The 27235-nt window shown below is 42.2% G+C and overlaps 2 protein-coding genes across 10 annotated transcripts in view; one reads left to right on the top strand and one right to left on the bottom strand.

Annotated features, from left to right (window-relative positions):
* The window catches only part of Mier1 (MIER1 transcriptional regulator), a 51688-nt gene extending 36333 nt beyond the window's left edge, over positions 1–15355 (bottom strand). The window contains exons 1-5 of one of the 7 annotated variants that reach the window (XM_038335467.1): positions 15212–15355; positions 14080–14180; positions 11181–11254; positions 1106–1130; positions 942–978 (exon numbers count right to left, since the gene is read on the bottom strand). In XM_038335467.1, the coding sequence (XP_038191395.1) occupies positions 942–978; positions 1106–1130; positions 11181–11254; positions 14080–14180; positions 15212–15272 (298 nt within the window). In that variant the 5' untranslated portion in view covers positions 15273–15355. Of the gene's footprint in view, positions 1–941; positions 979–1105; positions 1131–9927; positions 10052–11180; positions 11258–14079; positions 14181–14910; positions 14998–15211 lie in introns of those variants that run through there. The other 6 variants (XM_038335462.1, XM_038335461.1, XM_038335466.1 and 3 more) reach the window with 6 other exon arrangements.
* Dnai4 (dynein axonemal intermediate chain 4) overlaps positions 15144–27235 on the top strand; it is a 77314-nt gene continuing 65222 nt past the window's right edge. For all 3 annotated transcript variants that reach the window (XM_038335457.1, XM_038335458.1, XM_038335459.1), the window contains exon 1: positions 15144–15618. In XM_038335457.1, the coding sequence (XP_038191385.1) occupies positions 15572–15618 (47 nt within the window). In that variant the 5' untranslated portion in view covers positions 15144–15571. The remainder of the gene's footprint in view (positions 15619–27235) is intronic.

Here is a 27235-nt window from a genome sequence, read left to right on the forward strand (position 1 = left end):
CATGGGAAGTTTCCTGGATTATTAAAAAAGACTATTCATGTTAATCACACACACAAAAATTTACAACACAAGCTAGGTGGTGGTGGCACACACATTTAACCAGCATTTGGGAAGCAGAGGCAGGTGGATCCCTGGCCAGCCTGGTCTACAAAGCAAGTCCAAGACAAGCAGGGCTGCACAGAGAAACCCTTTCCAGGAGGAAGAGGGGGGAAAAGGACCATCCCACAAAAGAATGAACCCCTCCAAAATAAAATTACAATATAAATGGCAATAGTTTCAATAAGCAAAATTCAGCAATGTGATGCTAAACTTTGCTAAATATTCAATGTGTGAGATATTTCCAAATAAAACAAACCTTAGAGGACTCCCAAGGAACAAAAAATTATTGAAGTATTGAAGGAAGAATATAAAAATCCAGGATGAACAGTTCAGAGTATATACAATCTATCCTACTCAAATCTACAAATAAATTCCTTTTGTTTCTGATGCCTACTCCCCTGCTGAATGGTTGGCTTATTTTACTATGTCCTTTACTGGTAAATACATTAACAATTTTTTTTTCCTCGAGACAGGGTTTCTCTGCAGCTTTTTTAGAGCCTGTCCTGGAACTAGCTCTTGTAGACCAGGCTGGTCTCGAACTCACAGAGATCCGCCTGCCTCTGCCTCCCGAGTGCTGGGATTAAAGGCGTGCGCCACCACCGCCCGGCACATTAACAATTTTTTTTATCAAATAAAATGTTCTTGAGTATCTGTAAGCTGACTCATCTTCAAAAGCATTATTTCATATACGTTTTCAATTAAACAACAATTTTAAACTATAAGAAATATGTAAAGCAATTGAGAAGAGTGGAAGAGAAAGAGGAAAGAGGGACAAAGAGAAGAGGAGAGGAGAGGAGAAGAAAGCCCAGACAGTTAGGAGGAGGGACTTGCAGCAGCCTCACCTGGACTTTCAGGGGCAGTCAAACATTTCATCCATTTCTTTTCCCCAGAAAACAGAAGCATTCAGAAGAAAAGCAAGTCAGATGCCAGTCTAGCTCCCCTAGCATTTATGCCGACTAGTAGGACAAACAGTCAAATAAGGTTATAAAAACACAAAAATACTTACCTGGACTTGAAGACTCAACAGATGGCTAAAGGGAAAAGAAAATAAATTAACATTTTGTGTAATGTACCTTCATAAGCATTTTAAGAAGCATTCAATGACTAGTGACACCTAAAACTTACAATAAGTTTTAATGTCTAACACAAACCAAAATTTTTTATATAATCTTTCCCTTCTATTATGCTAAAGCCCAAAGAAAAACCTAAAACCTTCTTGGTAATATGAAATTAATTCTGATTTTAAAAACAAATACAGTCCTTAAAAACATAGACAAGAGGTATGGTTTTAGATCTTAAAATCTTCAGAAATAGTTCTTATCTTACTTATATTGAAATAACTATACACAAAATTTGTTATCAGTGGTCTTTAAAGCCCAAAAAACAAAACAAAAACCAAATTCTGAAACAGGAGATAGAAACAATTAAATTCCCCCAACCACAATACTAGGGACTGAACCCAGAGCTTCAAACAAGTACACGCTAGGCAAGTATTCTACCAACAGTTATATCCCCCACCTCACCCTCTAGAAGAAAAGATCTTTCTAAAATCCAGGATGGCTTTGATCTCATCATCTCCTGCCTCAGCATCCCAACCAAGTGCAGAACTTACAGGTATCACCGTACCACTCATTAACAACCATAAATGGAAAAATATAAAGATAAAATTGGTAGCAACTACTTTTACTAATATTGCCACTTGACAGTGTGGTTGTTTTATCTCAATTCAGCTAATTTACAATTATAACAAGTCATCTTCAAACATAAATTCCTTCTAGACAAATTCAGTAACTTGGGAGAACTTAAATGCCAGTTCAGCCAGAGCTACCCACGGATGTTCTGAGAAGGAAAAAGTCACTGGCAAAACAAGAGTATACTCTTAAGATTATTTCTTCTGCTAAACAAAACAGGGTCAAGAAGTAAGGCAAGTTTAAAAAAAAATGGTGAAATGTGGTTGATTTTCAAAGCCATGAACTCTAAGACAGATCTCTACGAGGTACTCCATTTGAAACCTGCCTATGTCATGGTACTGTTCTAAGTGCAGCATTCCAGATTCCAGTAGTGACCTATGCTGGCTTCTTTTGAAGCACACTTTTTCAGTGGCCCAATTTCTACCTCTAAACTTTAGTAAGAGAACAATTCATCCCTTCAGCATGGTTTTCTAACAATACCATCACCACCACCAAAAAACAAACAAACAAACAAAAAACCAAAAAAATCCACAAAACAAAAACAAACAAACAAAACAGAGTCAGGGACACGCTACGCAGCCATGGAGGAGAAAGCCGCCCTTGCACCAGTACGGAGGTAAGCCACGAGCCTTGTGGTAAAATACAAAATGACAGAAATGCATTCACTTAAGATATGAGAGCTATCTAGCAACAGCCTAAGTGACTGGCTGGCCAAGCAGTGTTTTAATTAATATAATTTCTGTGTGATTATTTCAGGTCTGGGCGGCCGGGAATGAACAAGCAGCCTCCAACTACACATAGTATTATCTATTTCCTATAGATACCACCATTATTTTAAAGTCATCATGTCAGAACAGTTAATAGAATTGTTTATTTGGTTTCTCTGATGAGAAGTTGGACAGCAGGATGCCATGGAAATAATACTATAACCATAAAAACGGCAGCACACACAGTTCTGACGTGAAATGGGTGTAGGTAGACACTATAGCTATTATCCAGCAAAACAACATTTTAAAATCGTAATCCCAACTGTAAGTCTAACCTTTGGACAATTACATCACTCAATGACTTCATTTGTTGCCAAGTTGATAAGTACTACAGACAAGCTTCATCCCACTCCTTTTCCTTTTTAAGTAAATGTCTAAAGCAAATACACATGGCATAAACAACAACCACAATTTCTTATGGATTAGGACTCAAAGAGAAACAGCTCCTGAACATAACTGTTTTTTTTTTAACATTACAATGTTTCATAGTCTTCTGATTAAAAAAGACAAAGTTTTCTGAAAGTTTGTTGGCACACTTTTAATCCTAATACTCGGGAGGCAGGCAGAGCTGAGGCTGGTCTGGTCTACAGAGTGAGTGCTAGACCAGCCAGAAATACATAGTAAGACCCTGCGTTTAAAAAAAAGGGGGGGCATCTTTTGACTGAAAATAACTACTCTGGACATGAACAAGTTTAAAGGCACTAGCTATTATCAATAATAGGATAGTGAATATGGAAGCTGTGTACTTCAGTTTATGACAGGCCTTTCACCAGCAGTAAATAACAATACCACACTGATGAGTACTAGCAGCAAATAGTTGCCAGCTTGAAGTTCTAAAAAGGCCCCAAATACCTACTATTCCTTAAGAAGCCTGTGTTTAGAGGATGGGCAGCATTGTTAAGCAGAGGGTACTCCACTGAACACGTTTAATGTTCAAAGAGAGCTAATATTCTGTAAGACATGTTGGGCTAGATGGAAGGTAACATTCACAAGCTGGAGAGGGACAGGACATGCTAAGTGTCTATTTTTAGTGGTTTATGTCACAAATAAAAGTTTATCAGTTTATGAGGAAAGGATGAAATTAGTTTATTGTAACTTAATTGCATCCAATCAAGATTAACCACTGAAAACAAGCACTTTAAAAGTTCTTACTGTGACTAAGATAAATGACAAAAATAATTCCAGATCAAGTTGTGTTTAATGTAACAATACAGGAGTTTCAATATAGAATGAAAGCATTTTTATAGACATACAAGAACACAATTTATATTTACAGTGCTACAATTCTCAAATGGAGTTACTTTATTTTAATCATATATGCAGTATCAACACCTATTCTTTCCACTTGTCTCACACAACAGAAAACTCAGGCTATGCACTGAAAAGATGAAGGTTTCATGACGTGATGAAGACAGCTGAGGAAGCCTCTCACTCAAGGTTCCGCTACACCTCACACCGCTAAGACAAAGTCAAACCTCTCTTTTCCTTCCTTCCTCGCTACTCTCTATTCCTAAAATTTTTCTTACCAACTCAAACCATGTTTCAAATATAAAAACAAAGTGATTATTTTTCTTGTTGAATAATTATGTTTCCTTAGGAACTAGTCTTGACTTAACATCCTACTTCACAGGAGCTTGGATGTTTTGATATCACAGTCAGTCAGAAAAAGGAGAAGGTGAAACAGAACTACAGTAAACTAAGTACTTACTTTTGAACAATATCTATTTTTATGAACATAAACAGAAAAAGTTAGACGAATAGTCTTAAAATACTCACAGTATTGTTAAAAATATGAATGACTTCAACCATTCAGATCTTTAACCAACATCAACACATACATAATATATCTACATATATATACATAATATATATACATAATATATACATATATATTATGTATATATATTATGTATATATATATATATATACATAATATATACATAATAGCCTACCATTACACATACAGGTGTATATCAATATGTGTGTGTATTATTTATTATTGTAGCTTGTTTAAAGAGAAGAGTTAGGTGGAAATTTTAGAAACGATACATGCTTCTTCCAAGAAACATCAACACCACGAGTCTGTAACATAACGATGAAACAGACTGTATAACACCTATATTCAGAGAATGAGTCGGTAAAGCAGAGGGCTTTCCCATTTTATGGTTTTCTATATTGCTGGAATTTTCAATTGTTTTCACATATTACTCATTTTTAAAGAGAAAATGAGGATCATAAATCTCTTAATTTCTTAAAACAAAACAAAACACTAGTGCTGTTTAAAACTAGCACTTGGCAGACAGAGGAAGGCAGATCTGCGGCCCCGAGTTCAAGGCCAGCCAGGTCTACAGACTGAATTCCAGGACAGCCAGGGCTACACAGAGAAACCCTGTCTTAAAAACCTAAAAAAAGAAAAAAAGACAGAGAAAACCAAAAACAAAACAAAAAACCTAGTGTGTTTGTTTTTTTACTATTTCTTAATTATAATCTTTAAAAGTTAGTTTAATTTTTGGTATATACATGTTATGTGGGAGAGAAAACTAACTAGGCAGAGGACAAAGGAAAAAAACAGGCTGAAGTAAAAGCAGCTCTGTTAAACTGCTTCTGTATACCACCCTGCTCTACAGCTGCTAAGTCGCTGTTCTAACCTCAGTGCCTCAACTGTCTTCAATTCTTGTTAGCACGTCTCTAAAACAGAAAACCCTAATTTATGAGAGTCAAAGACAAACTCTAGGGGGAAAAAAACTAGAATATTACTTTTTTTTTTACAAAAATTAATGTGTTCAAAGTATTTACTAGATCTTCAGTAAAAAGAAATGACTTCTCCCCTCAAACCAATTCACGTGTTGCCATTACTTTCTTAGAAGGATAGAAGATAAAACAGATTCATGAAGGAATGGAGGTAACAGGCTGAGCTGGAGTTAGGGAAGTCTATTCCAGGATGCATATGCACACTGCAGGCATACCGTGTCAAAGGCTGCTCATTCCACCCTCTTCCATACACATGTGGATCAGTTAAACCCGTCTTTATTCTCAGAAATGCTGTTAGTCTCCAGACTACCTGAGGCTGAAATTAGGAAATTTACTACAGCAGAAGTATTTCCCAAGGTAGAATGGCATTATGGAAGACAAGCACCAGGAATGCACAAGTCTGGGTTTGGGACTTGACTGAGCTACACAGACTAATTATGTTACGTAGGACAAAGTGCATAAATGCTGATCAGTTTCATTTTCTCTATGGTGAAAAGCCTTGAATTTCTTTAAGTTCCTTTAAAACCTAGGCTTACTTTCATACGAATTACCCAAAATGCAGTTAAAATATAGGTTAGCTTAATATTGTCTTCTGACTTGATTTTTTTTTTTAAAAAAACATGACTATAGGAAAAGGCAAGCTCAATGGACATAAAGCTGCTTTAGAAACGCACACACACACGCGCATGCATACACACACACACACACACACACACACACACGCACGCACGCTTTAACAATTACATAGCCATAGAAAAATCCAAGCAACGGTTTAGTCTCTGGTATGTATTCCGGGGCCATTTGTAAATCCTTTAAAAACACGAGATTTGTTCTGAACATCAAGCAAGAAATTTTTACATGGCAGTTTATTTCTATGAAGACAGACTATGCTTCACTGGCAGTGTATGCATCTAAATTATATGGAAAATAGACTAGTTTCACCAACATCACTTTAAATGAATTCACATCTGTTATTCCCCCATCTAGATTATCAAGTGTGTTGACTTAGTCCACACAAATGAAATATTTCAAGACTTCCATGCAGCACCGGAGTTCCCGACTATTCTGAACAGCTTTGAGAAATAAATAATAAGCAAAGAAAATAAAACTCATCACCACTATAGAGAACTGTTTACAGTTCAAATTCACTGCTGTTAGGAGAAACTAACACTGAAGAGAAAAAACACAATCCAATTTCCTTAAAAAACAAACCACAAACCAAAATCTAAGCAGTCTCAAATAATGCTAAACAAGGACTATGTTGAGAAATGGATGGATATAACAGTAAATAAATGTATCATTATTGAAAATATTTAAGCTAATACATTAAGCAAGTCTATTTAAATATTTTATTATAGAAGAAAGGCTCAGGTAAAAAAAAAAAAAAAACAGATCTTAAATTGTACCGTGGCTGTTTTTTTCTCCTTAAGAATCCCTGTATGGTCAGGCAGTAGTGATCTTTAATCCCAACACTTGGGAGGCAGAGACAGACAGATCTCTGTGAGTTTAAGGCCAGTCTGGTCTACAGAGGGAATTCCAGGACAGACTCCAAAGCTACAGAGAAACCCTGTCTGGAAAAATGGGGGGTGGGGGTGGGAGCCCTGTATGTTTATATACTCTGAAATAAATGACAAAATTCTTTGTTCACAAAGGTCCCTGCACCACATTCCTTATAAAGCCCTAAGGACCAACTAACTATTCCTTCCTCTTATTTTTTTTCTCTCACTGACTTTATAGAATTGTGACTACTCTGTAATTTCCTTCCTTTTAGTGTAACAGGAGAGCCTCCTTTAGTAAGCCCATGTAAGGAATCATAAGAAATGATAAGCACTGGGAGATATTACAGAAAAGAACTAAGAAGGAGAACATATACTAATCCTGTGTACACGAATTACATTTTAACGTGACCACAACTGAAGAACCACTAAACATATACTTTCTATTATAAACTCAAGAGATGGCCAGATCAGTATATAAAAAAACCCACTATTACATATTACAATCGTATTTAATGCCACTTAAAGTTACAAATCAAGTATTTTTCTGGAAAAAATGTTAAGATCATTTTCTGAAATAGGAAAGAACAACATAAATCTACAAGCAGAATACTTAAATTTTTGTGTGGAGCTATGCTTCTTCAATAAGCTTCAATTTCTCCATAGTTACCAAGTCAATGCATACTGTCCTCAGTTTTTCTTATTCAAAAGCACTATAGTTCAGAATGCAATTTCTCTACTGCATACATCATTAAAAAACCCTATTAAGTCTATACAGAAGTAAAAACATTTTTAACCAAACTTCTTTTCCAAAATTAACTGTTCTTTAAAAAAAAAACCAATTATTAAAAAATTAAGATAAGGAAAATTATAAATTTGTACCTTCACCTATTTTAGGATATTTTCAGTGACACATAAAGTTCCTACATTCTTCTAAGTTCATGAGACCCTTGGGTTCTATCCTACACAACAAAGCAAAGAGAACCTATAAACACTCAAAGACTATAATAGATATTCCAGTTCACTAAACAAATGCATTGAGAACAAAAGTCAAGTTCTAGAAATTAAACCATGTGTTCCTGCAAATCCTACGAATTCCATCTCCACAGAATGAAATACCTACAAGTGGCTTCAACTAGAAAACAAGAAATAGCCAATTTCAGCACACCTCTTTCCTTTCTTTTCTAAAACAAAAAATGCTAATGTAACAAAATAACATGCAGGAAGTCAACTGACGGTTTAGTATTTTTGTACACAAAGCTACTTTCAATAGCTTGCTGTGGGATAGGACTACACAACAACATAAACTTTGGGCCACAGTAAAGCAGTGTGTCCCTGCTGTGCAGTCTAGTGGGTTTTCAGCAGAGGGGAATCCAGGGAAGGTCATCTGACAAGATGCTTGACAATCCAGCTACACAGTCTACCTCCTCCAAGCACAGGAGTCAGACCCAACCAGGAGGGAAGTCCAGGAGCAGACTCAGGCTGGTGGGTCAAACCCAGGCACATTTAAGTGAAATAAAATTACTGTGCTCACTAAATTCATGTTTTGCAATCCTTTAACTATGAACAGGTAAAGAAATGAAAACAGACATAATGCATTCTTGTTGTAAGTCAGTAAAATTAAGTATTTTCAATAAGGGCCGCAAGCAGTCCTACTACTGTAAAAATCTCTTCTTTCAGCCAGGTGACGAGGCACGCCCTTTTAGAGGCAGGTGGATCTCTGTGAGTTCGAGGTCAGCCTGGTCTACAGAGTGAGTTCCAGGACAGTCAGGGCTGTTTCACACAGAGAGAAACCCCAGCCTCGAAAAACAAAAAACAAAAAAATTTTTTTTCTTCTTTCTTCATAAAGGCAATTCTATAATAGAAGCACAAGTTAACACCCAGGAAGTTTGACTGGTACAGGAAAGGTCTACCATGTTATGTTTCTCTATTTTAAGATTTAAGGATATTATGTATTAACAAAAGTAATCACTAGTCACTTTATTTAGCAAATGAAGGAGTTGAACACTGAGAGCTAAGTGGTAAATAAAATCACTTACTTCCTCAAGCTATTTTTTAGTGCCTTTGACATAAAAATATGGAAATGTTTGGCAATTGTTTCGCCTTATTAATCAATGAGTTACCCGATTTGCTTCAATAGAGATCCAAAAAAGACCAAAAATAACAATGTGAACTCCGGGGATATAAATAAAAACGATATTCACAGATAAAAAATTAAACAAGGCAAACTAGACAATGGATGTTTAAAGGCTTAAAACCAGACACGATGTTAAAATTTCCTATAGCGCATTCGAAGGCCTAATTACTCCTTAACAAACTTGTTTGCCTAACAATCTGAGGGCGAACCGAGGGAACTTGTTTACTAGAAATGGAGCTAAGGCTGGGAAGGGATGTGGCTCAGTGGTAGAGCGTTTGCTTGCTTGTCTGCTTTGCACAAGACCCTTGGGTTCTATCCTATAGCAAATCAGGGGGGACAAGAGAAACAAGCTTCCTCCAAGAAAAGAAAAATGATGGGTAAATAAATAATAGGCAGTTTTGAAACTTTGATTTGGAAGTTTTTTTTCTTTTCCTTAAAAACCAAAACCAAAAACAAAACCAAACAGCCCCTTCAGGGGGGTGGAAAAGAAACTTGGAGGTTCTGCCTGGGGGCACAACCCCCAGTTTGAAGCAGGATAGGGCCTACTGGGTTAAATTCTCCGGCTCACCTATGCTACATTAACCAAAGGCAGCGGGTCAGCTTGCTCTCCCCCCACCCAGACCGCCGGTCAACAGCGCGGGCCGACGGGCGGGAGGGAGGGCGCAGTGCCGTCTAGGCTCGGAGGGAAGAAAGTTCGCGGAAGCAGGCTGGAGTCCGCGGGCCGCGCGGGCGGGCCGGCCGGCGAAGTTACGCCAGGGGCGGCTTCCGGACGGGAGCCCTCGCCCGCTCCTCAAGCAGCAGCCGCCTCCCGACTGCCCCAAGTCCGACGGAGCCTCTCCGCCCAACTAAGTTCCGCGGAGCCCAGGAGGGAGGCCCAGCCGGACAACAGGTGGGCAGCGGCGCCACAGGCCCGGCCCGGGCTGGCCCGCGCCCCCCGCCCGCAGCCCTCCGCCGAGACCCCGCCGGGGAGGGGCGCTCGTTCTTACCTCCGCCATGTTGGCCGCGCCACCGGGTCACATCGCCGCGGCGGGTCGCGGCCAGAACCCGGATGTGCGCCTGGGCCGCGGGGCTCCCGCCGCTGTCTCCGCCGCCGCCTCGGCGGGAACGCGCAGGAGCCGCCCGAGCGCGCCACCACACCCCGCTCCGCCCCCTCGCGGCGCCCCGCTCGGCGGGACGGGAGGGGAGAGGCCGGCGGACGCGCGCCAAGCAGGGAACGCGCGGCCCCGCGGCCGCCGTCCCCGGGGAGCGCGCGAGAGGCGGGCCAGAGAGCGGCCACTCCGTACTGGGGCAGAGCGCGCGCGAGGTCCGGGAGAGGGCCCTGCCGGGCACTCTTGCAGAACGCGAAAAATACCTCCTATTTACACGTCGGTCACTTCCGAAGTGTGTTAGCTAGAAAACATTTGTTCCCGGAGACAACAGCAGTGTCACGAAGCGCGCTCTGACAAATACTTCCCGGCAAGAAAAGCCCTGCTGCCCAAACTGGCAGAATGCAAAGATGAAGAGCAGAGGTATGGTATGCATCCTCCAACCTCACATTTTCCTCACTTTTTGCGATGCCACAGCAACACAGCTCTACATCAGATGAATTTTTGCACAACTACACTAAAGTTTCAAATGTAAAGTAATGAAAAGCTGCTCTTCTATGGCTATGTCTATTTGACTGCATGGAGACACAACCTAATTACTTGAAATACCTAAAATACCTGCAAGCAAAAAGTTTGTTTTAATGCACTGGCCTAGGGTTGCTAACCGGCCTTGCGCTCCACACTGATAATGGCCAGGGCCAATGATTTATTCCAATTTCCTAAAGTAAATGCTCACTAAAATAGATTTATGGCTGATATTAAAATGGGCAGTAAGATATATTACTAAACCAGAAGTTTAAAAAGCTTTTTTCAGAAGACCAGCTTTTTTCATACACAATTAAGGATTCTTAATGAAGCTTCAAAATGACTACCAAAATCAGTTAAATGATACTCATTACCTCTAAGTAATACACGATGATTAACAATACATGTGTACACACATAACTTTCTTAAGCTTCATGGTTAAAATGCAATATAGGGATGCTGATTTCTTAAATTATTTCTATTTCCTTAAAATTCTAGATTCCACCAAGTCTTGTCCCATTTCTAAACACTGCCCATGAACCTGCAAGTCTTAAGCCCAATAACAATTTGCGCATGAATCAACTGCATTTACAGGTATATGAAGTAGCTGCTAAGTGAAAGGACGTTACCTTGTAATGTGACAGGAAAAGAATCCAGAGACAGTCTGTAAACCAATTAAACATAAACATCTGATGCACATTTTCTACTGAAAGAAAAGCAAGGGAAAGAAGAGAAAGGAAAACTTTAAGGTTCCCAAATCTACAAACAATTCTTACCATTAACTGCACTGTACAGTAATTTCACTTTATTATAAAGATCATAAGCTTCCTCCCCCCACAAATTCCTGGAGGGAAATAAATATATTAGCAAGGTAATTTTATATATATATATATATATATATATATGTATATGTGTATATATGTATACATAGTTTTATTAAATTCTTTGAACTTTTTTAAAATGTCAGTTCCTATCCAATAGTTCTCACTAATGAAAAATGCTAAAGGCAAAGAACAATGAACATGTGTGGGCCAGAGGTGGGCACAGGTAAAAAGAATAAAGGTCTTAGAGGTAGCTGTACCCTGGTGATAAAGGGGGACTGTGCACTAAAACATGACAGCTAACACATGGATTTCAGCTGGCCACTAAAAGGAAAACTGGACTACTGTTGATATTTAATACAAAGGCATAACTTACTTCAGTTCACTGAGTCTTTGACTCTTCAGTTAAAATATCAATCAACAAAAATCTAAATGGTGGTAAAGAACAGACTCAGATTCCTTAAGCTATGGAGCTAGTCCTCAAAGTCAGAAAATCAAGTCTGCAACATTCTGAATAGGCACTTATCTTACTGTTAATCACCTTTAAGTTAACTGATATTGCCAATCAATATTATTAATTTTAAATGGCATTATCTTTTTTTTGAAGCTTGGAATATCTTTATTAAGGTAACATTAAAAGGAAACATTTCATACAAAACACGGGGGGGGAAATCACTTTAAAAATTCTAAATAGTTAGTTAAAACTAAGTTTAAAGGTAGATAGTAACATAGCCTCTACCATAGATAAGAAAATGGCATTATCTTTTGTGGGGGAAAATTCCCTCTACAAATTTCCTCTTGGAAACTGGAGTGTGGTGTTTTCTAGACATTCTGGGGATAAGGAGAAATGGCTCTAATACCGTAGGTAGTACACAACATATTACCACTGCACTCAGTACCCTTGCATTTCCTCCAGTTGACAATCCCATTGTTCCCAGCCTCGGGTACCACCTTCAGGAAAGCTATGTCTTTCTGGAGACATTGACTTACTCCTTTGGTGTCAGAGGTATAAGAACTCACTACAGATATCTTCCTGCTGCATAGGGACTTATCTTCCTTGCCTAAGGTAGGATCTGCCAGGGAGTTCCTCCTTCCAAGCTTCTCTGCCTGTGTTTACAGACTTGCAGAGGTTCACTGGACCTCTCCGAGAGGTTGCTCCTTTCAGAAACAGTTCAAATGCTTGGCTGATTCTTCCCTGTCTGAAAGGTCAGAAGCTGCTCCCTCGCTATCACCCATCACCCCTAGTTCTTCAGCACTCTATAAACCCCAAAACCTCTCCTTTGTACTCAAATGCAAACCCTCAATTTATACTTGGGCTAAAAAAAACATGTATCTGAAAGCAGGACACGGAAGAGTAACATTCATAAGAAAATTTGCCAATAACCTGATCAAAATCATTAGAATTTATTAATGTCAAAATCATTAGAATTTATTAATGTAACATCCAAAATGATAACTGTAAGAATTCTATATTAAACTGTTTAATGTAAAAATAATGTAGCTGATTCCAAATCTTATGCAAAGTTTTTGTATTGTCTCAAAACAAACAAAAAACACCACTTAAGGCCTAAATAAACCTAAAGGGTCTCCTTCATTTAACGAAAATTAACATGAATTTTTATCACATTAAGCTATTCACAACTATTCTATCCGGAAATGTCTCTTTTTAATGCCAATTACTGAATTCTCCATGCAAAAGTTAAATGAGAGTTAGGGATATAGCTCAGTGGTAAAATACTTGCCTAGCATGTGAGGACCTGGGTTCAAGCTCAAAATCTTTAAGATAAAGTTATTAAACAACAATAGTAGCCGTGAGAGGCATATGTATGAGTGCATGCATTCTGCACAGGCATGCATGGTTTCACAAACACGCACACACTCTCCAGAGAGATTTAGTAGCTAATAAATATACTTAGGTTCATAATTATACTTCAATCAGTCCCTCAATCAACAAAATCCACTTTGACAACTTACATTTACCTAAGATTGTATACCTTGTATTCAGCACCAACACCCGACTCAAAAACTAGTACTCTTTCTCCTATGTAGACACAACTGTCTGTGCATTTCAAAAAGTAACTCTCAGAGTCCACCCAGAAAATAGCTGTAACAATTCTGACTGTGACAGATGACCATAGCATAACCTATGGTCTTAAAATGTTCAAAGTCCACGAGTCCTCTTTGGAGACTATTTCCTAACTATTTCCCAAAACTTTTGTCTAGGAATGATAGCCTCCACAGTACATGTGATGACAAACTACCTGCAAGCAAAACTTGTCTTGAGTGACATCTGAGACAGATTGGATCTCTCTTGACTTTAGTAGGCAGAATGCAGGTTGCCGAGCACAGCAGCACAGTCGCTCTGGAGGCTTCACAACTATGCAACCACAATTATCTTTTCATTAGTTCTCTTATGAATGCCAACCTAAGATGCATAAAAAAATTTGGCTCTTCAAAGAACAGATTCGGTTCCTTTCATAATTTTTCCCTACAATTTCATTCAGTGGCCCCAATTTATCTTTATGTTGCAAACTTGTGTTTATAATTCTTAATGCCGATGATGTTAGTTTTATCTCACCCCAAAGTCTTGAATGGGTTGGCTAGTAGCAGTCCTACAACACCCGAACAGACAGTAATCATAATGTTCCTATTACATGAGGGAGTTCCCTTTTGCCCTCCCTTCGTCTCCAATTGTGCCCCTGCCTACCAGCATCACATCCGTCTTGTCTGCATTGAACCTCAACCAGTTGGTTCTTAACCACGTCCGAAACTCAGCCAGGCACTGGGAGAATCGAGCCACCACACCATCTGGATTAAAGGAAACAAAGTCTCAGTTGGGACGAGAGAGAAACAGTGTTACCACAAGCTCACCCCGTCTCACATTTTCAAAAGGATGCCTGATAACCAGGTCAACCTGGTTTCACCAAAAAGAAACACAAAAAAATTTGAGTCCTGCAATTTGTAAGCAATGCCAAAGATTAAAAAGGAGACCAATAGTTAGGTTTCCGTATTTCACCCAAGATGTAAGAAAGGTTTAGTCAATTTCAGGTCATCTCAGTTAAGCGGCCTCAGAAGCCTATCCAGTCTTAAAATTGCATAAAGTCTTCTGCAAAATTACAAACATGGAGGAGATTTAATATAAGAAAACTGAAGCCCGGGAAGGAAGGAGTGACTTGCCCAAGGTCACACAGCAAGCAAGGACCAGAGATGGGCGTCAGGCCAGGAGCCTCTACATCACAAACTAGAAGAATAAGGCCACTCGCGAAGAGACAGGCACCATGAGCGGCTCGTTCCCTGCAATGCCGTCTCCGAGTCTCTCGCCCACTGGCTCCCTCCGACAATGGCAGGTTGACCCAGGTCGAGCCCACCACCACAGGGGATGCTCTGCCAGAGAGCCCTCAACTGGCTGAGACAGCTGGGGAAAATCAGAGGCACAGAGGTGGAGCCACGGGGGAGTGGCTAGGAAGCCACACCCCTGCCGCGGAGCGAGGGCCGACCGAAAAGGGCGGAAGCTGGCCTGCCCGCCCGGCGAACTCACTCCGCAGCGTAGTCCCGGCGTGCCGCGGAAGCAGCGAAGACGTGCGCCGCCGCCACCGCAAGGGCCGAAAGACCGTGCGGAGGAGGGGCGGCAGCTGCGCGTGCGCACGGGGCGGCAGTGCCTCCGAGCTGCCAGCCCGCCCCGCAGACACTCGGGCAGCCCCGCCCCGGAAGTCAGGGGTCTTCCGGGCGGCGCTCTGCCGTGGGGGAGGGGAAGCGGAGGAAAGGGGACTGCGGGCGCCTCTGGAGCTTCGGTTCCCGATGGAAGGATGGGGAGGATGGTTTGTGGAGGCTGCACTTACAGCCACCGCCGCTGCCGCCGCCTCCGCTGCTGCCGCCGCCGCCTGGAGACGCCCCATCCATCCGCCTGCAGCCGGGAGACTCACAGCCTGGGAGGGGCCTAGGGCCTGGGCCGCCCGCCTCCTCCGAGTCGTCGCCCGAGCTTCCTCCAGCTCCACCAACCCTCTGCCCTCCCCTCCGCCTCCGCCCTCCTCCTCCACCTCGAGCGGCCAGCCAACCGCGCGGCCGCTTCTTAAGCCGGGCTCCTCGGTCGCCATGACGCCCGGCAAACATTCCCAAGCCGCTGGTGCGGGCGGTTGGGGTCCGGGCACTGCAGGACCGCTAGGGAAGGGGCGCCGAGCCCTAGTCTGCAGGTCGCCACCATGTTCGGCTCTCCGACGACCACCCGAAAGCAGGCCAACTTTGCCGCGTAAGTTCCGCACTAGATAGATCCGTGGTCCATTCGTCTAGATCCCGGAGGCAGCCCCTCGGTTTGGAAAGGGGTTCCCAACGCATTCGTTCTCGCGAAACCCCCAGGCGGCTCCGGCTCCTTTGGCCTCGTTCGGTCTTTAAAGAAGCTCCTTTGCGGTGCTCGACCCCTGCCTCCTTTGCTTCCAAGTGCTTTTGCTTGTAGTCTTTCCTTTGGTCTTTCAACTTCAAGCCTTCTTGCTGTGCTCATGCTCCTTGGTTTCTCTGAGCAACCAAAGCTAATTTTAATGTTTGCCAGCAGAGAATTTTTTTTCATCTCCTGTCAGCTTGTCTTAAGACTCTTAACCGCTTACAGCATTCTGCTAAGCCAGAAGAAAAGCACAGAGGCGGACTCCTGCGACGTATATCTTGAAAGTGCTTCCTCGAATGTCCACTAAAATGTTCCCCAATTCATGGTCGCACATTTCAGTCATTGTGCCATCTTCTCAAACCAGCCACATCTCTTTTCAGTGCTCTGCCCAGTTAATCGTTTGTTGTTTGAACTTACTGAGAATTTCTGGGAGAGAACCTTGTGTTCGCCCTGATTGTAGTAGTCCGCCTTTATGCCATCCTTCCCCTTCACTAAAATGCTTTCCGATAGCCCACGACAGTCAGTTTACACTTTTGTGATTAACTGACCCATCACCAGCTCTGATCTAAGTGACCACTTACTGAGTTTGAAATGCTTCAGTTAGCTGCTGGGATACCACTGATTCCCTACTCTTCATTAGGTTCGTGGCTAGCTTTCTGCTTTTGTCTTTATGTATGTGTGTCTGTTTTGTGTATATTTAGATGGACTCACTGTGTAGCCCTGGCTGGCAGGAAACTGGACTGAAAGGGGCTGGGATTAAAGGTTTATGGTTTACCAATCTACCCATCTGTCCCTTACCTAAATATATGTTGTGGGGTCAGGTTGTTCTTGTTGTTGCCCTGTGCCTTTCAAAGGCATGTGTACTCACGACTCACAAGTTTTCGTCTCCCTTCAAGATCTCTCTCAAGAAAACTGACAAATGAAGCAGCTACACTTAGAAATGAATCGACTGCTCAAAATTCCTCTTCCATGTTGCATTTTATGCCCCTTTATTTCCAGGATACAGTCATTCCCGTTTGAGTGAAGTACAGCCCTTGTAGTTCCGCATACTGCTGTGGAATGAGGGCCGTTTTACTTTTTGAAGTAGCTGTGCTATTTAAACCTAATACTTTCCTCCACATCATTTCTATGTTGGAGTAGCTGACGGCCAACAGCCTCCGTGTGGTAGTTATTGTACATTGCTTAGAACTTCACCAACTCTTACCTTTCCCTCTGAGGAAGTGCTCCCGTTCCTCCAAGCCCCCAAAGGATCTGGCTTTGGATTCTGCCACTCCAGTAAGTATTACAGTAACACCCCCAACCCCCACACACCATGAACATTTTATTCCCATTTCTGGCCCTGGGAGTTAGCTATCCTTTGAAAGCGTATGTCAGATAATCTCAGGATTCACTCATTTCTGTTAGATGTCTCCATAATAAAATAATACTTTATTTCTCAGGATCAACTTCCCCCTTGCTATGTGTTTCATAAAAAATTTATCCCCATAAATAAAGATTTTTATTTTTGTTTGCTGCTGTAGACTTTTATTACCTAGAATGAAGACTGTCTTTAACACACATTTGTTAACTGAACAAATGAGTAAAGTCATACACTACTGGGTTTTCTTGCCCAGTTTCTTTTTTGGCTTTAAAGAGATGTTAAAGTGAAATTAAATTATGTAACTTAAAATGATGTAACACTTGTTAATTCAAAACAAACATAAAAACAACTGTGACTTTCATTTCAAAGGGGATAAGAGATGGTTTATTCTGGAACTTAATGTTGGGAGCTGTGAACCCCCCAGATCCTGAATTTCTGGTAAACAACTTGTAATGCTTGCAGCTGCTCTGACCGCAAGACCCTCAGGAGTTCCTGATGGCAGGCACGTTTGTTTGGCTGGGGCATGGCTATCAGTTATGGATCCCTAAATAAGCTGCCCCTGGACACAATAAAGGGGGCATTCTTGGGGCATTCCTGCTTCAAGGATGACCTGTGTCTCTGTGTCTGTGAGTCTTTGTGTGTTTCAATCTTCAGCCCCTTGCCCGGTTCACAAACTGTATGATACCGCTTAGAGCACAGACGGGCATGGTGCGCTACAACTTAATATGAGTGACTACAGCCCAGGAACACACATTCAGGTTTTCCCAAATACCATGTTCCAATGTGATAAATGTCTCATGAAATTTTATACTTGCAAAATCATAAATCAATGTCCCTTCCATATACATTGGTGGAAACGTCAGGTGGTAGGTTTCAGCAAAGTGGGGATATCTGTTCTAAGCCTCGGATGCCATTTGATAACATTCTTAAGGCCTTTTGGTTGGTGGAAACCAGAAGTCTGTTAATACTGTCTAAAGGGTTTCACTTGGTAATCGGAAGGATATTAGATCAGACACAGATAGGCAAGAAAAGGCAATTCGGGACTAACCACAGCAAGGTAAGTTGTAGTCAGACTCTGGCCCTGCAACATTCCAGCCTCTCCATAACCACTGAGGTTTAATGAGCTAATTAGCTTGTGTAGCGTGGTCGGTGTAAGGTGTGGCTTGTTCCCAGGAACATTAGTGGCTGAATGTTAGAAAATTCCTAGGGAATTTAAATAGTGGCATTTATAATAGATGAATGGGTAAGGACAGGATTGGATTCGAGATGTGAGCTGCTGTCACTTTTTGAAATAGCCATGTTAACATGATTAAAACAAAGTTTCAAACTTAGTTTTTGCTGTAACTTATTATTTCTCATCTTTTTTAAAGAATTCAGATCGTATAAAATATCTCTTGAATTTACCAGTTTTTCACTTTCTCACCTGATTTTTCTTATTTTGCAATCTTCCTATTAGCCTCACCCATTGTGCTAAAAACAACCCTTTTCTCTACCCAGTTGTTTTATTCTAATTCTTTACACGTTCTAATTTTGTTATTTAATTTATTCTTTGAGTATTCATCTGCTTACTGCTATAATTTAAAGAGATCGGCAGGTGTATGGCATAGAGCAGACATGAGATTACCCTGCAGAATGAACTCTATTAGATCCTCACTACCATCAAGTTGGCTGGGGGTCCTTAGGAGGGGACTTGATTAGACCTCATAGCAGGAGAATGTTAGAGGACCTAGAGCATCATACAGGTAGGCAGCGTGATGGGACCTTGAAGGAGAGATGGAGTTTTCCCTTCAGAATCCCTGAAAGGAACTTTAAAAGAGATGGTTGTCGTGTTTAAAATGACATGAGTCCTGAAGAAAATAGCCATCCAAGGCAATGGGGTCCCTGATTCTTATAGGTTCCCAGCTGGGTAGACAGGCCCCATGTGGAGGTATCTACCAAGGTCTGGCCTATATGCTGCAGATACAGCACTAGGTAGGACCATAAACTTACCCTACAGCAGGAAGGCCACAGTGCTGCAGGCTTTATTTTTCTACTGAGGGTCCCAGAGAGAGGACTGCAGGGGAGGGAGACTGTGCTCAGATGGTCACAACAGGAGCATGTCACTTCTTTGTCCTAACCTATAGAACGCTGGGGAGACCTGCTCTCATTTCTGTCCAAGAGGGACAACTAGAGGATCTCTGGTCTAACACGTTACTTGTCTGCTCTTGCGTGTTAGCCACTTGTTCCATTAGCACCCTGGGTGTTTATTTTAAATTCGCAGTTTTGACAATTCCAAAATACCTACCATATCTGAGTCTGGTTCTGTTGTTTTATTTGACTCTTCACATATACTCTTGCCTTTCAAATATGCCCTACATGTTTTGTTGTTGAGAGTGAGTGATATACTGAATTTGCACGATTAGTAATTAAGCTATATTTACTCTTTGCTGAAGGTGCTAAATGATTAAGGCTTGGGTGTCCTCTAGTGTCTTAGTTTTGATCTGTGGAGTGTGTGTGTGTGTGTGTGTGTGTCTGTCTGTCTGTCTGTCTGTCTGTGTTTTAGGTTTACCTCAGAGGCTTCCTAAATTGTGTGAATGTCACAGTTATTTTATACTTGTTTGTATTACAGAAGCCCTCCTGTTGTGTAAGATGTCTTGGGGAGAGATTGCTTATGGAGTCTTGCTCTCCTGCTGGGCTCTTGTCCCCGAAGTCCCTCCACTTGTCAAATGCTGGAATTGCAAGTGTGCACCACCATGTTTGTTTCTCAGCCCTTTTTCCCTCATTTGGTGAGACAAGGTGGCAAAGCAGGGCCAGAGTTAGGTTACTTCATCTCCCTGTGTCTGGTAGGCCTTGGTAGACTCAAATTGCTTCCTTCAGCTCTGGTAACATGGAATTCTGTAAGGATAGGTGCCTGCTAAGAACAGGATTTTCCAGGTGTTTTAAGAACATTACTTTCCATCCACTTGGTGGGTCTATGGAGGTCAGATGAAAGTGAGCTGGCTCCAGAAGGTTTCATCCTTTAAGCTGAAGTCTGTGCTTATTCATCAGTAACCAGGCAATTGTCATTTACGTTTCTGACCTCCGATTGGCTCCAGGGTCCGTTCTCTTCAACTGTGATCTCTTTTCTCTGCATTTCCAGCTTTCAGGGTACTTGTTAGCCCTGTGATCTCCATTGTCTGATGGAACTGAAAAGAAAGGGTAGTTTCAGTCTTTCTGTGAGATGAGAAGTTAAGACTTTCAAGGTCTTTACATGTTGGAGTGGAAACCGGAAGTAAGTCTATTCGTTCTTTAGTTCTTGTCTTCATTGTGGTGTAGAAACCACCAAAGGTTCTACAACCAGTGTCTCACTGCAGAAGGCGCTAAAATGTTGGGGCAGGTAGCCCAATTGGTGAAGTACTTGTGTAGTGTACATGAGGTCCTGGCCTTGGTCTCCAGCACTTGGGAGCTAAACTCAGGAAGCTTTGAGGGTCATCCTCATCTTTATGGGGAGTTTGAGGCTAGCTTGGACTGGAGGTTTTGGCTTTTTTTAATGTTACACATTTTTTTTTTAATTTTTAAAAATTTTTTAATTATAATTTTTTTTAAAGTCATACTTGCTGGGCATTGTGGCATATACCTTTAATCCCAGCATTTGAGAGCTAAATGGATCTTTGAAAATTCAAGTCCAGCCTGATCTAAACAGTGAGTTCCAGAATAGCCAGAGCTACATTATGAGTCCCTCCCTGTCTCAAAAAAAAGGGGGGGGGAGAGAAAAATATTAGGTAAAATCACAAATTTGGTGTGATTTCTTAATTTTCTTTACCCTGAACCTCACTGGTTAGTTGGAATCTGTGGGTGTCTACCTAAAATGGCATCTCTATGCACATCTGTCACTGATCTCTATGCACATCTGTCACTGATCTCAGCATTGCTGCCTTTACTTTCCCCCTGAAATCCACACTACTCTGCATTCTTCAACTACTGGCAGATAGCTCCACCAGGCAGCTGTCACCTGTAATACCTAAACATGTCCACAGCAGCTCCTTATTATGCTTTAGAAGTAAAAACTATATGTCCAAGAGTGGTGTTGCTGGTCTTGAGATAAATTGATACCCAATTTTCTGAGAAACTGCCATAGTGATTTCCAAAGTGGCTGTACAAGTTTGCACTCCCACAAGTAGTGGAGTGGTCCCCTTATTCTGCATCCTCTCCAGCATAAGTTGTCATCAGTGTTTTTGATCTTTACCATTCTGATAGGTGTAAAATGGACTCTCAGAGTTGATTTGATTTGCATTTCTCCCATGACTAAGGATGTTGAATGTTTTCTTAAGTGTTTTTTTGTTTATTTGATATTATTCCTCTGTTGAGAAATCTGCTCAGCTTTCCACCTCATTCTTTAGTGGATTATTTGGTATTTTGATGTATAGTTTCTTGAGTCCTTTGTATAATAAGGAGATCAGTCCCTCTGACAGATGTGGAGTTGCGGAAGATCTTTTGTTATTATTACATTTTTTTATATTGCACACATGTGTTTAATTACATTCTCCCAGCACCCCAGCAGGTAAGACAGGCATTTCCCAACCCTCTTAACCATCTGGTCCCACTTAAGTGTCTGATCTGCTTATGAAAATAGTGATAGCCCCTAACCCTGGGAAGGCTGTCGAGGCCACACCCACACCACACCACACCACACCACACCCCAGCACAAACTGGGCTGTTCCAGACAAAAAAGGACCTGCAAACCAGGCACTGCTTCCGTTTCAATTAGAAAGAACGTGTCCTGAGGGTCTCTGAACGCATTCATTTGCCTCCTGGCATCTTGAGGCATCAAGAGTTCCAGTCTTCCCCATCTTCTGGTGGCCACTCTCTACCTCTGGGCGCTGTAGTCTTCTGTACACATCCACACTATCATTTGATTTCTTCTTCAGCACAACCTCTTCTGCCCGCCTCTGGCTGAAAAACGCCAAGGCCAAGGTAAGCATGCCATTGATTTCAATAATGTGCTTGCTCAGGTCCAGGTACCTCAGTTTCCTGTGGCTTCAGAGCATGGATGTCAGAGCATGGCATGAGGCAGAGGTGTGCCAACACTGTTCGAGCTCCAGAACCAACAAGTTGCAGTTAGCACCTGCCAGAGCTGTACAGAGTAGGATGACCCCATCGTCCATCAGCCTATTGAAACTCCTGGCCGGACTTGGCAGGCTTTATTGTTCTTGAAAGATGACATCATATATTTACAGCATGCTGAAGTCAAAGAACACTGCCTCAGCACCAGTTTTTGCAAAGGACACATTAAATGTTCCAGAGCATTCCAGATATGCCTCCATCCTGCATCCTTAAAGTCGTTCTCTGCCAGGCTCAGGTGGGTCAGCATCTTACTGTGCCTGAGAGAGAAGGCGATTTCTTAGCAAGAGGCCTCAGTGAGGTTACAATTCTCCAGCATCAGTTCCCTGAGGTAACTCAGCAGCAGGTACTTCACCCCCAAAATATCTGGGGAGCTTGCTGTCAGTAACAGAGTCTTGAGGTGCGTGTTCCTTTGAAGACTGCTGGAAAGCTGAATCCAGTCTCTACAGGTGGCTTCACAGGTCTTCACCTGTAACCTTTGCACTTTACACTGGGGCCTCTTCAGGGCGGTGGTGTCTCCTGTATGAACAGGGTGTCCAGGACGCTGTCATGGTCAGCACTTCCAGATTTTTGTTTCAAACACGGAGCAGATATCTTGCCACCAGCTGAAGACGATCTTATTCTCTCAGCTGAGTGCCCTGGGAAGGATCTGCTGAGTCGGCTGGAGCGCCTGGTGGAAGGCTCTCCACGGAGTCAGTTCTACTTTCTCCAAACCTCGGCAGTGCCTAAGGCAAAACGCAGACAGCTGAAGGTCCTTCAGGCTCCTGAGTTTCAGAGAGACTTTCTGGGAGCTTTCCAGGGCACTGCTCTTCTCCCCGATTTTGGTCAGGCAGGGAAAGAGCTGGGAGCAGTCATAGCATCCACAGTCATTGAAATGGGTTATCACGCTTATGGCCTTCAACTTGTTACCCAAGGCCAATCTGCACTTGAAGGACCTCATCATGATGCCAGCACACGCTTCATTTAAAAGACCAAATAAGAAAAGCCCCATCTGAGTCTCACAGCTTTTTCTGGCTCTCAACATTGTGATCAGATCCTGGATGTTCACTTGGCTCAGTGGTGATAATATACAATTCTTTGGGGGAAAAGGAGAACATAAAACAGGGCGCCAAAAAACTCCTGGAAGATAAACAAGGCAAGCACATAACGGTCTCCTTGGTCTTCTAGCTTTCAAAGAATGTTTACTTGAAGGAAAGTGTCTATGGTGGCCTCATCCACCTTGACATGCTGAAAGTCCCTCTTACCAAACACACTCTTCAGGTCCCATACACCCTAGGCAGCCAGATGGCACACACCTTCCAATTGCTTTTGGTAATTACTGCCAGAAAGTGTCTTACATATGGTTGGGAACAGGGTAGCCAGATAGAACACACACACCGAGATGTTGCATTTGGACAAGCCTTTGTGAGGTTTACCATTTTCTGCATTAGTTTTATTAGACAATGGCACACTATCCAGCACACCACAGGGACCCGACACATGGACAAGAGAATGGTGTTTTTCATGGCAAAATCCACAACTTGATTCCTTATCATCCTGTCTCTGAAACACGACCTGAGATAGTGGAGCATTTCAGTCCTCCTACATCCAGTCAGGGTGACATGGGAGGGATGCTTGACTAAGAGTTCAACTCCTCTCCGGGAGGTCGGTCTCACCATGATCAGGAGTGTAGCTTCTGGAAGCATCCTTTTGCTTAACAAGCTGCTCAGGAGAACAGATCCAGGCAACTTCTGATTCCAGTCTTCCACCATATCAGCTGGTCTTGTGATGAGGGAAAATGTGAGCTCCTCAAAGCCATCCAACAGGAGCAGAAGTTGATCTTGTCTGGATAAAATCTTAGACACGAGAGCCTGAGGCCTAAGCCCTTGGCCCTCAATCAGTTCAGAGAAGCTGCGCTCTCCCACCCAGTTCAGTTCCCGGCAGTGGAAACAAAGCATACTTGAATTTGTGCACATAGAATTCGTTGTGCGCCCACATCAGCATCATCTTTCTGGCCAGCATTGTTTTTCCAATACCAGGAATTCCATTTTAGGCTGTCTCCCCTAGGGACTCCTGGCTAGAAAGAGTCATGGCAAGATTGCCTCGTGGTTTCTCACATTGATGTGTTTCCAGGCCAAACGGTGCTGTCCCACACAGGGAGGCTCTTTTCCATCACGTGCTGTCTGTACTCTCATATTTTACCCCATTCTTTGTCAGACTCAGCGGTGTTTCCCTTAGATGGGAGTCCTTTGGTTCCAAGGTAGGAAGAATGTCCTTTAACTCTTTCAGTAGCAGGGAACAAATCCTTCTCTGGTTCATTTTCTATAGGTTTTCATGAGCCACATTCCAGGCCAGTGCTCCAGGAAGGGGCTCTACTAGGAAATGACATCTCTGCCCAGTTGGCTCTGTTCAGCTGCTGCCAGGTGATGCCGAGAGAATCCGGCAGGAGTTTCTTATTCATCAACATCTTCTTGAAGATCTGTAGCTTCTTCTTGCTTAAATAACTCATGTACACCATGACCCCATTATCACATGGGGAGGCAAGGCAGTGAGTGTGTGTTCAAGTTTGTGTAGAAGTAAGATCACTAGAGTTGGAAGGGGTGTTGAGGCCTAGGCGGGATCTTTGATTTACCTCACTCATCCTCATGCAAGGTGAACAACACTTCTCTGTCAGTGATAAATACAACTGAGCAGGAGAGAACAAACAAGACCCCTGAAATGGATCAGACTTCTAGGCTCCTTCTAGCAAAACACATCTTCCTAAACAGATAAACCTTTCTTGGCTCCTTCCCAATCCCTTACAGGCTCTGATCTTTTCCCATTCTGTAGGCTGCTGTTTTGTTTTGTTGGCATATACCAAAGAATGCACACTCACACCACAAGGACATTTGCTCAGCTATGTTCATAGTAGCATTATTCATATTTATTATTCCAGAGCCTAGAAACAACCTAGCTGCCCCTCAACTGAAGAATAGGAATGGCATCTTGAAATTTGCAGTCAAATGGGCAGTACTAGAAAAAGCCATCCTGAGTGAGGTAACCCAGACCCAGAAAGACAAAAATATGTACTCACTCTTAAGTAATTAATAGACATAAAGCAAAGGACAACCAGCCTACAGGCCACACCCCCAGAGAATCTAGGTGACAAAAGGAACCTAAGACAGACAGACATGGATTTGCCTAGGAAGGGGGGGGGGGAGAAAGACAAGAATTCCAGAGTAAATTGGGACCATGGAGGGCAAGGGGGAGGCTGAGAGGGTAGGGAGGGGGGTGAAAGGGGCATGGAGAAAAATGTATAGCACAGCCTATCCAAACAATTAAAATGAGAAGGATTTAATAAAAAATAAAAAAGTTAAACTACTCACTCTAGTTCTGTGAAGTATATATCTTAACTCAGTTTCCCTATAGGGAAAGACTTGGTTCAATTGATAAGTACCTACAAGCTATGGGATTAGTTTGGCATTTTTCTAATACAGCTTCATATATGTGTCTTGGAGTTTAATAAGAATTGAATTACAAAGTAATAGATATAAAGTCTTTGAGTTTATAAGCATCACTCAAGTCCTGTCAACTCTGTCAGTCACTTTGAGAGTACCAAATTTGTATCTGTGTTCATTTGCATTTATGGTGTGTACAAGAATACTTGAATTCTTCTCCAATAAATGTTTTTATTCTTTAAGAACTTGATGGAGTGTATTTTGATCACAGTCACCTCAACTCTTCTCTTTCCCAGTTCAGCCTCCCTGTCCCCCTCAACTTTATGTCCTTTAAGTTTTTAATTTAATAACCTGTTAACTCTAATTTGTACTGTTCATACATTTCTGGATTTGGGACCATCCACAGATTACAGTTGGTGTAGGAGCCACATATGTACAAATGAAGCCAACTGTCCGTAGCATCTCAGCTAGACTGTTGACTAGTTTGCTCTTTTGCAGGCAGCTATAGCTGCTCTAAGTTTGTGAGTGCAGCATTCCTGTGATGTCCAGAAGGCATGGTTTGCTCCTGTCTCCCCTGTCTCTGGCTCTTACAGTCTTTCCACTAACAATTGAGTCTCTGATCTTGGGGATGCTATGTGGTACAGATATCCAATTTGTGGCTGAGCACTCGACAGTCACTTAATCTCTGCACTTGGACCAAATATGAACTTCTGAGTTAACTGCCATCCATTGCATGAAGAAACATCTCTGATGAGGTCTGAGAACATCATTGACCCTGGTTCAGGCCTGGTCCTCCCCATCACATGCACTGTTTAAACATGAGTGCTGGTTCAACTATTAATGGAAGGCACGAGGAAGCAATCACCACAAAAACATGATAATGAAAGGACATATCCTTGCGGTAACATCATTAAAACTGAAGTTAGCATTATTCTCATTATTTAAGACTATCAAGCAGCTGGTGGTGGTGGCACAATCCTTTAATCCCAGCACTCAGGAGGCAGAGACAGATGAATCTCTGCGAGTTCGAGGCCAGCCTGATCTACAGCACGTGTTCTAGGGTAGCTAAGGCTACACAGACCCTGTCTCAAAAAATAAAGTGAAAGAAAGAAAAAGCGAGATAGACTATCAAGCAAAATATGGACTATCTTAAACATTTACTAAAATATTTATTCATAAAGGGATTTAAAAAATATAGAAAGTGAGGCTGGAGAGATGACTCAGAAGTTAAGAGTGCATGTTACTCCTGCAGTGGACCTGGGCTCAGTTCCCAGCTCCCACCTGGTGGCTCACAGCCATCCATCAGAGACTCTGATATGCTCTTGATCTTCTTCCGACCTCGGTGGGTAGAAGGCACACATGAGGTACACATATATACATGGAGCCCAACACTCATAAAATAAATGAGAGAGAGAGAGCGCACTTCAAAATATGGGCCTGCGATGGGCCTGTGGAAGACTTGGAGGGTAAAGAAAGAGGTGTGCTGCTAGCCTGATGGGCTGAGTTCGCTCCCAGGGACCCTACGTGATGGGAAGAGAACCAGCTGCGGTAAGTTGTGCTCTGATCTCTGCAGGCTTGCCATTGTGTGCAGATACACAATAAATATTTTCTTAATGAGGGAAATTGTCACTTA

The sequence above is a fragment of the Arvicola amphibius genome, chromosome 6, assembly GCF_903992535.2.
Source record: "Arvicola amphibius chromosome 6, mArvAmp1.2, whole genome shotgun sequence".
Classification (NCBI taxonomy): Eukaryota; Metazoa; Chordata; class Mammalia; order Rodentia; family Cricetidae; genus Arvicola; species Arvicola amphibius.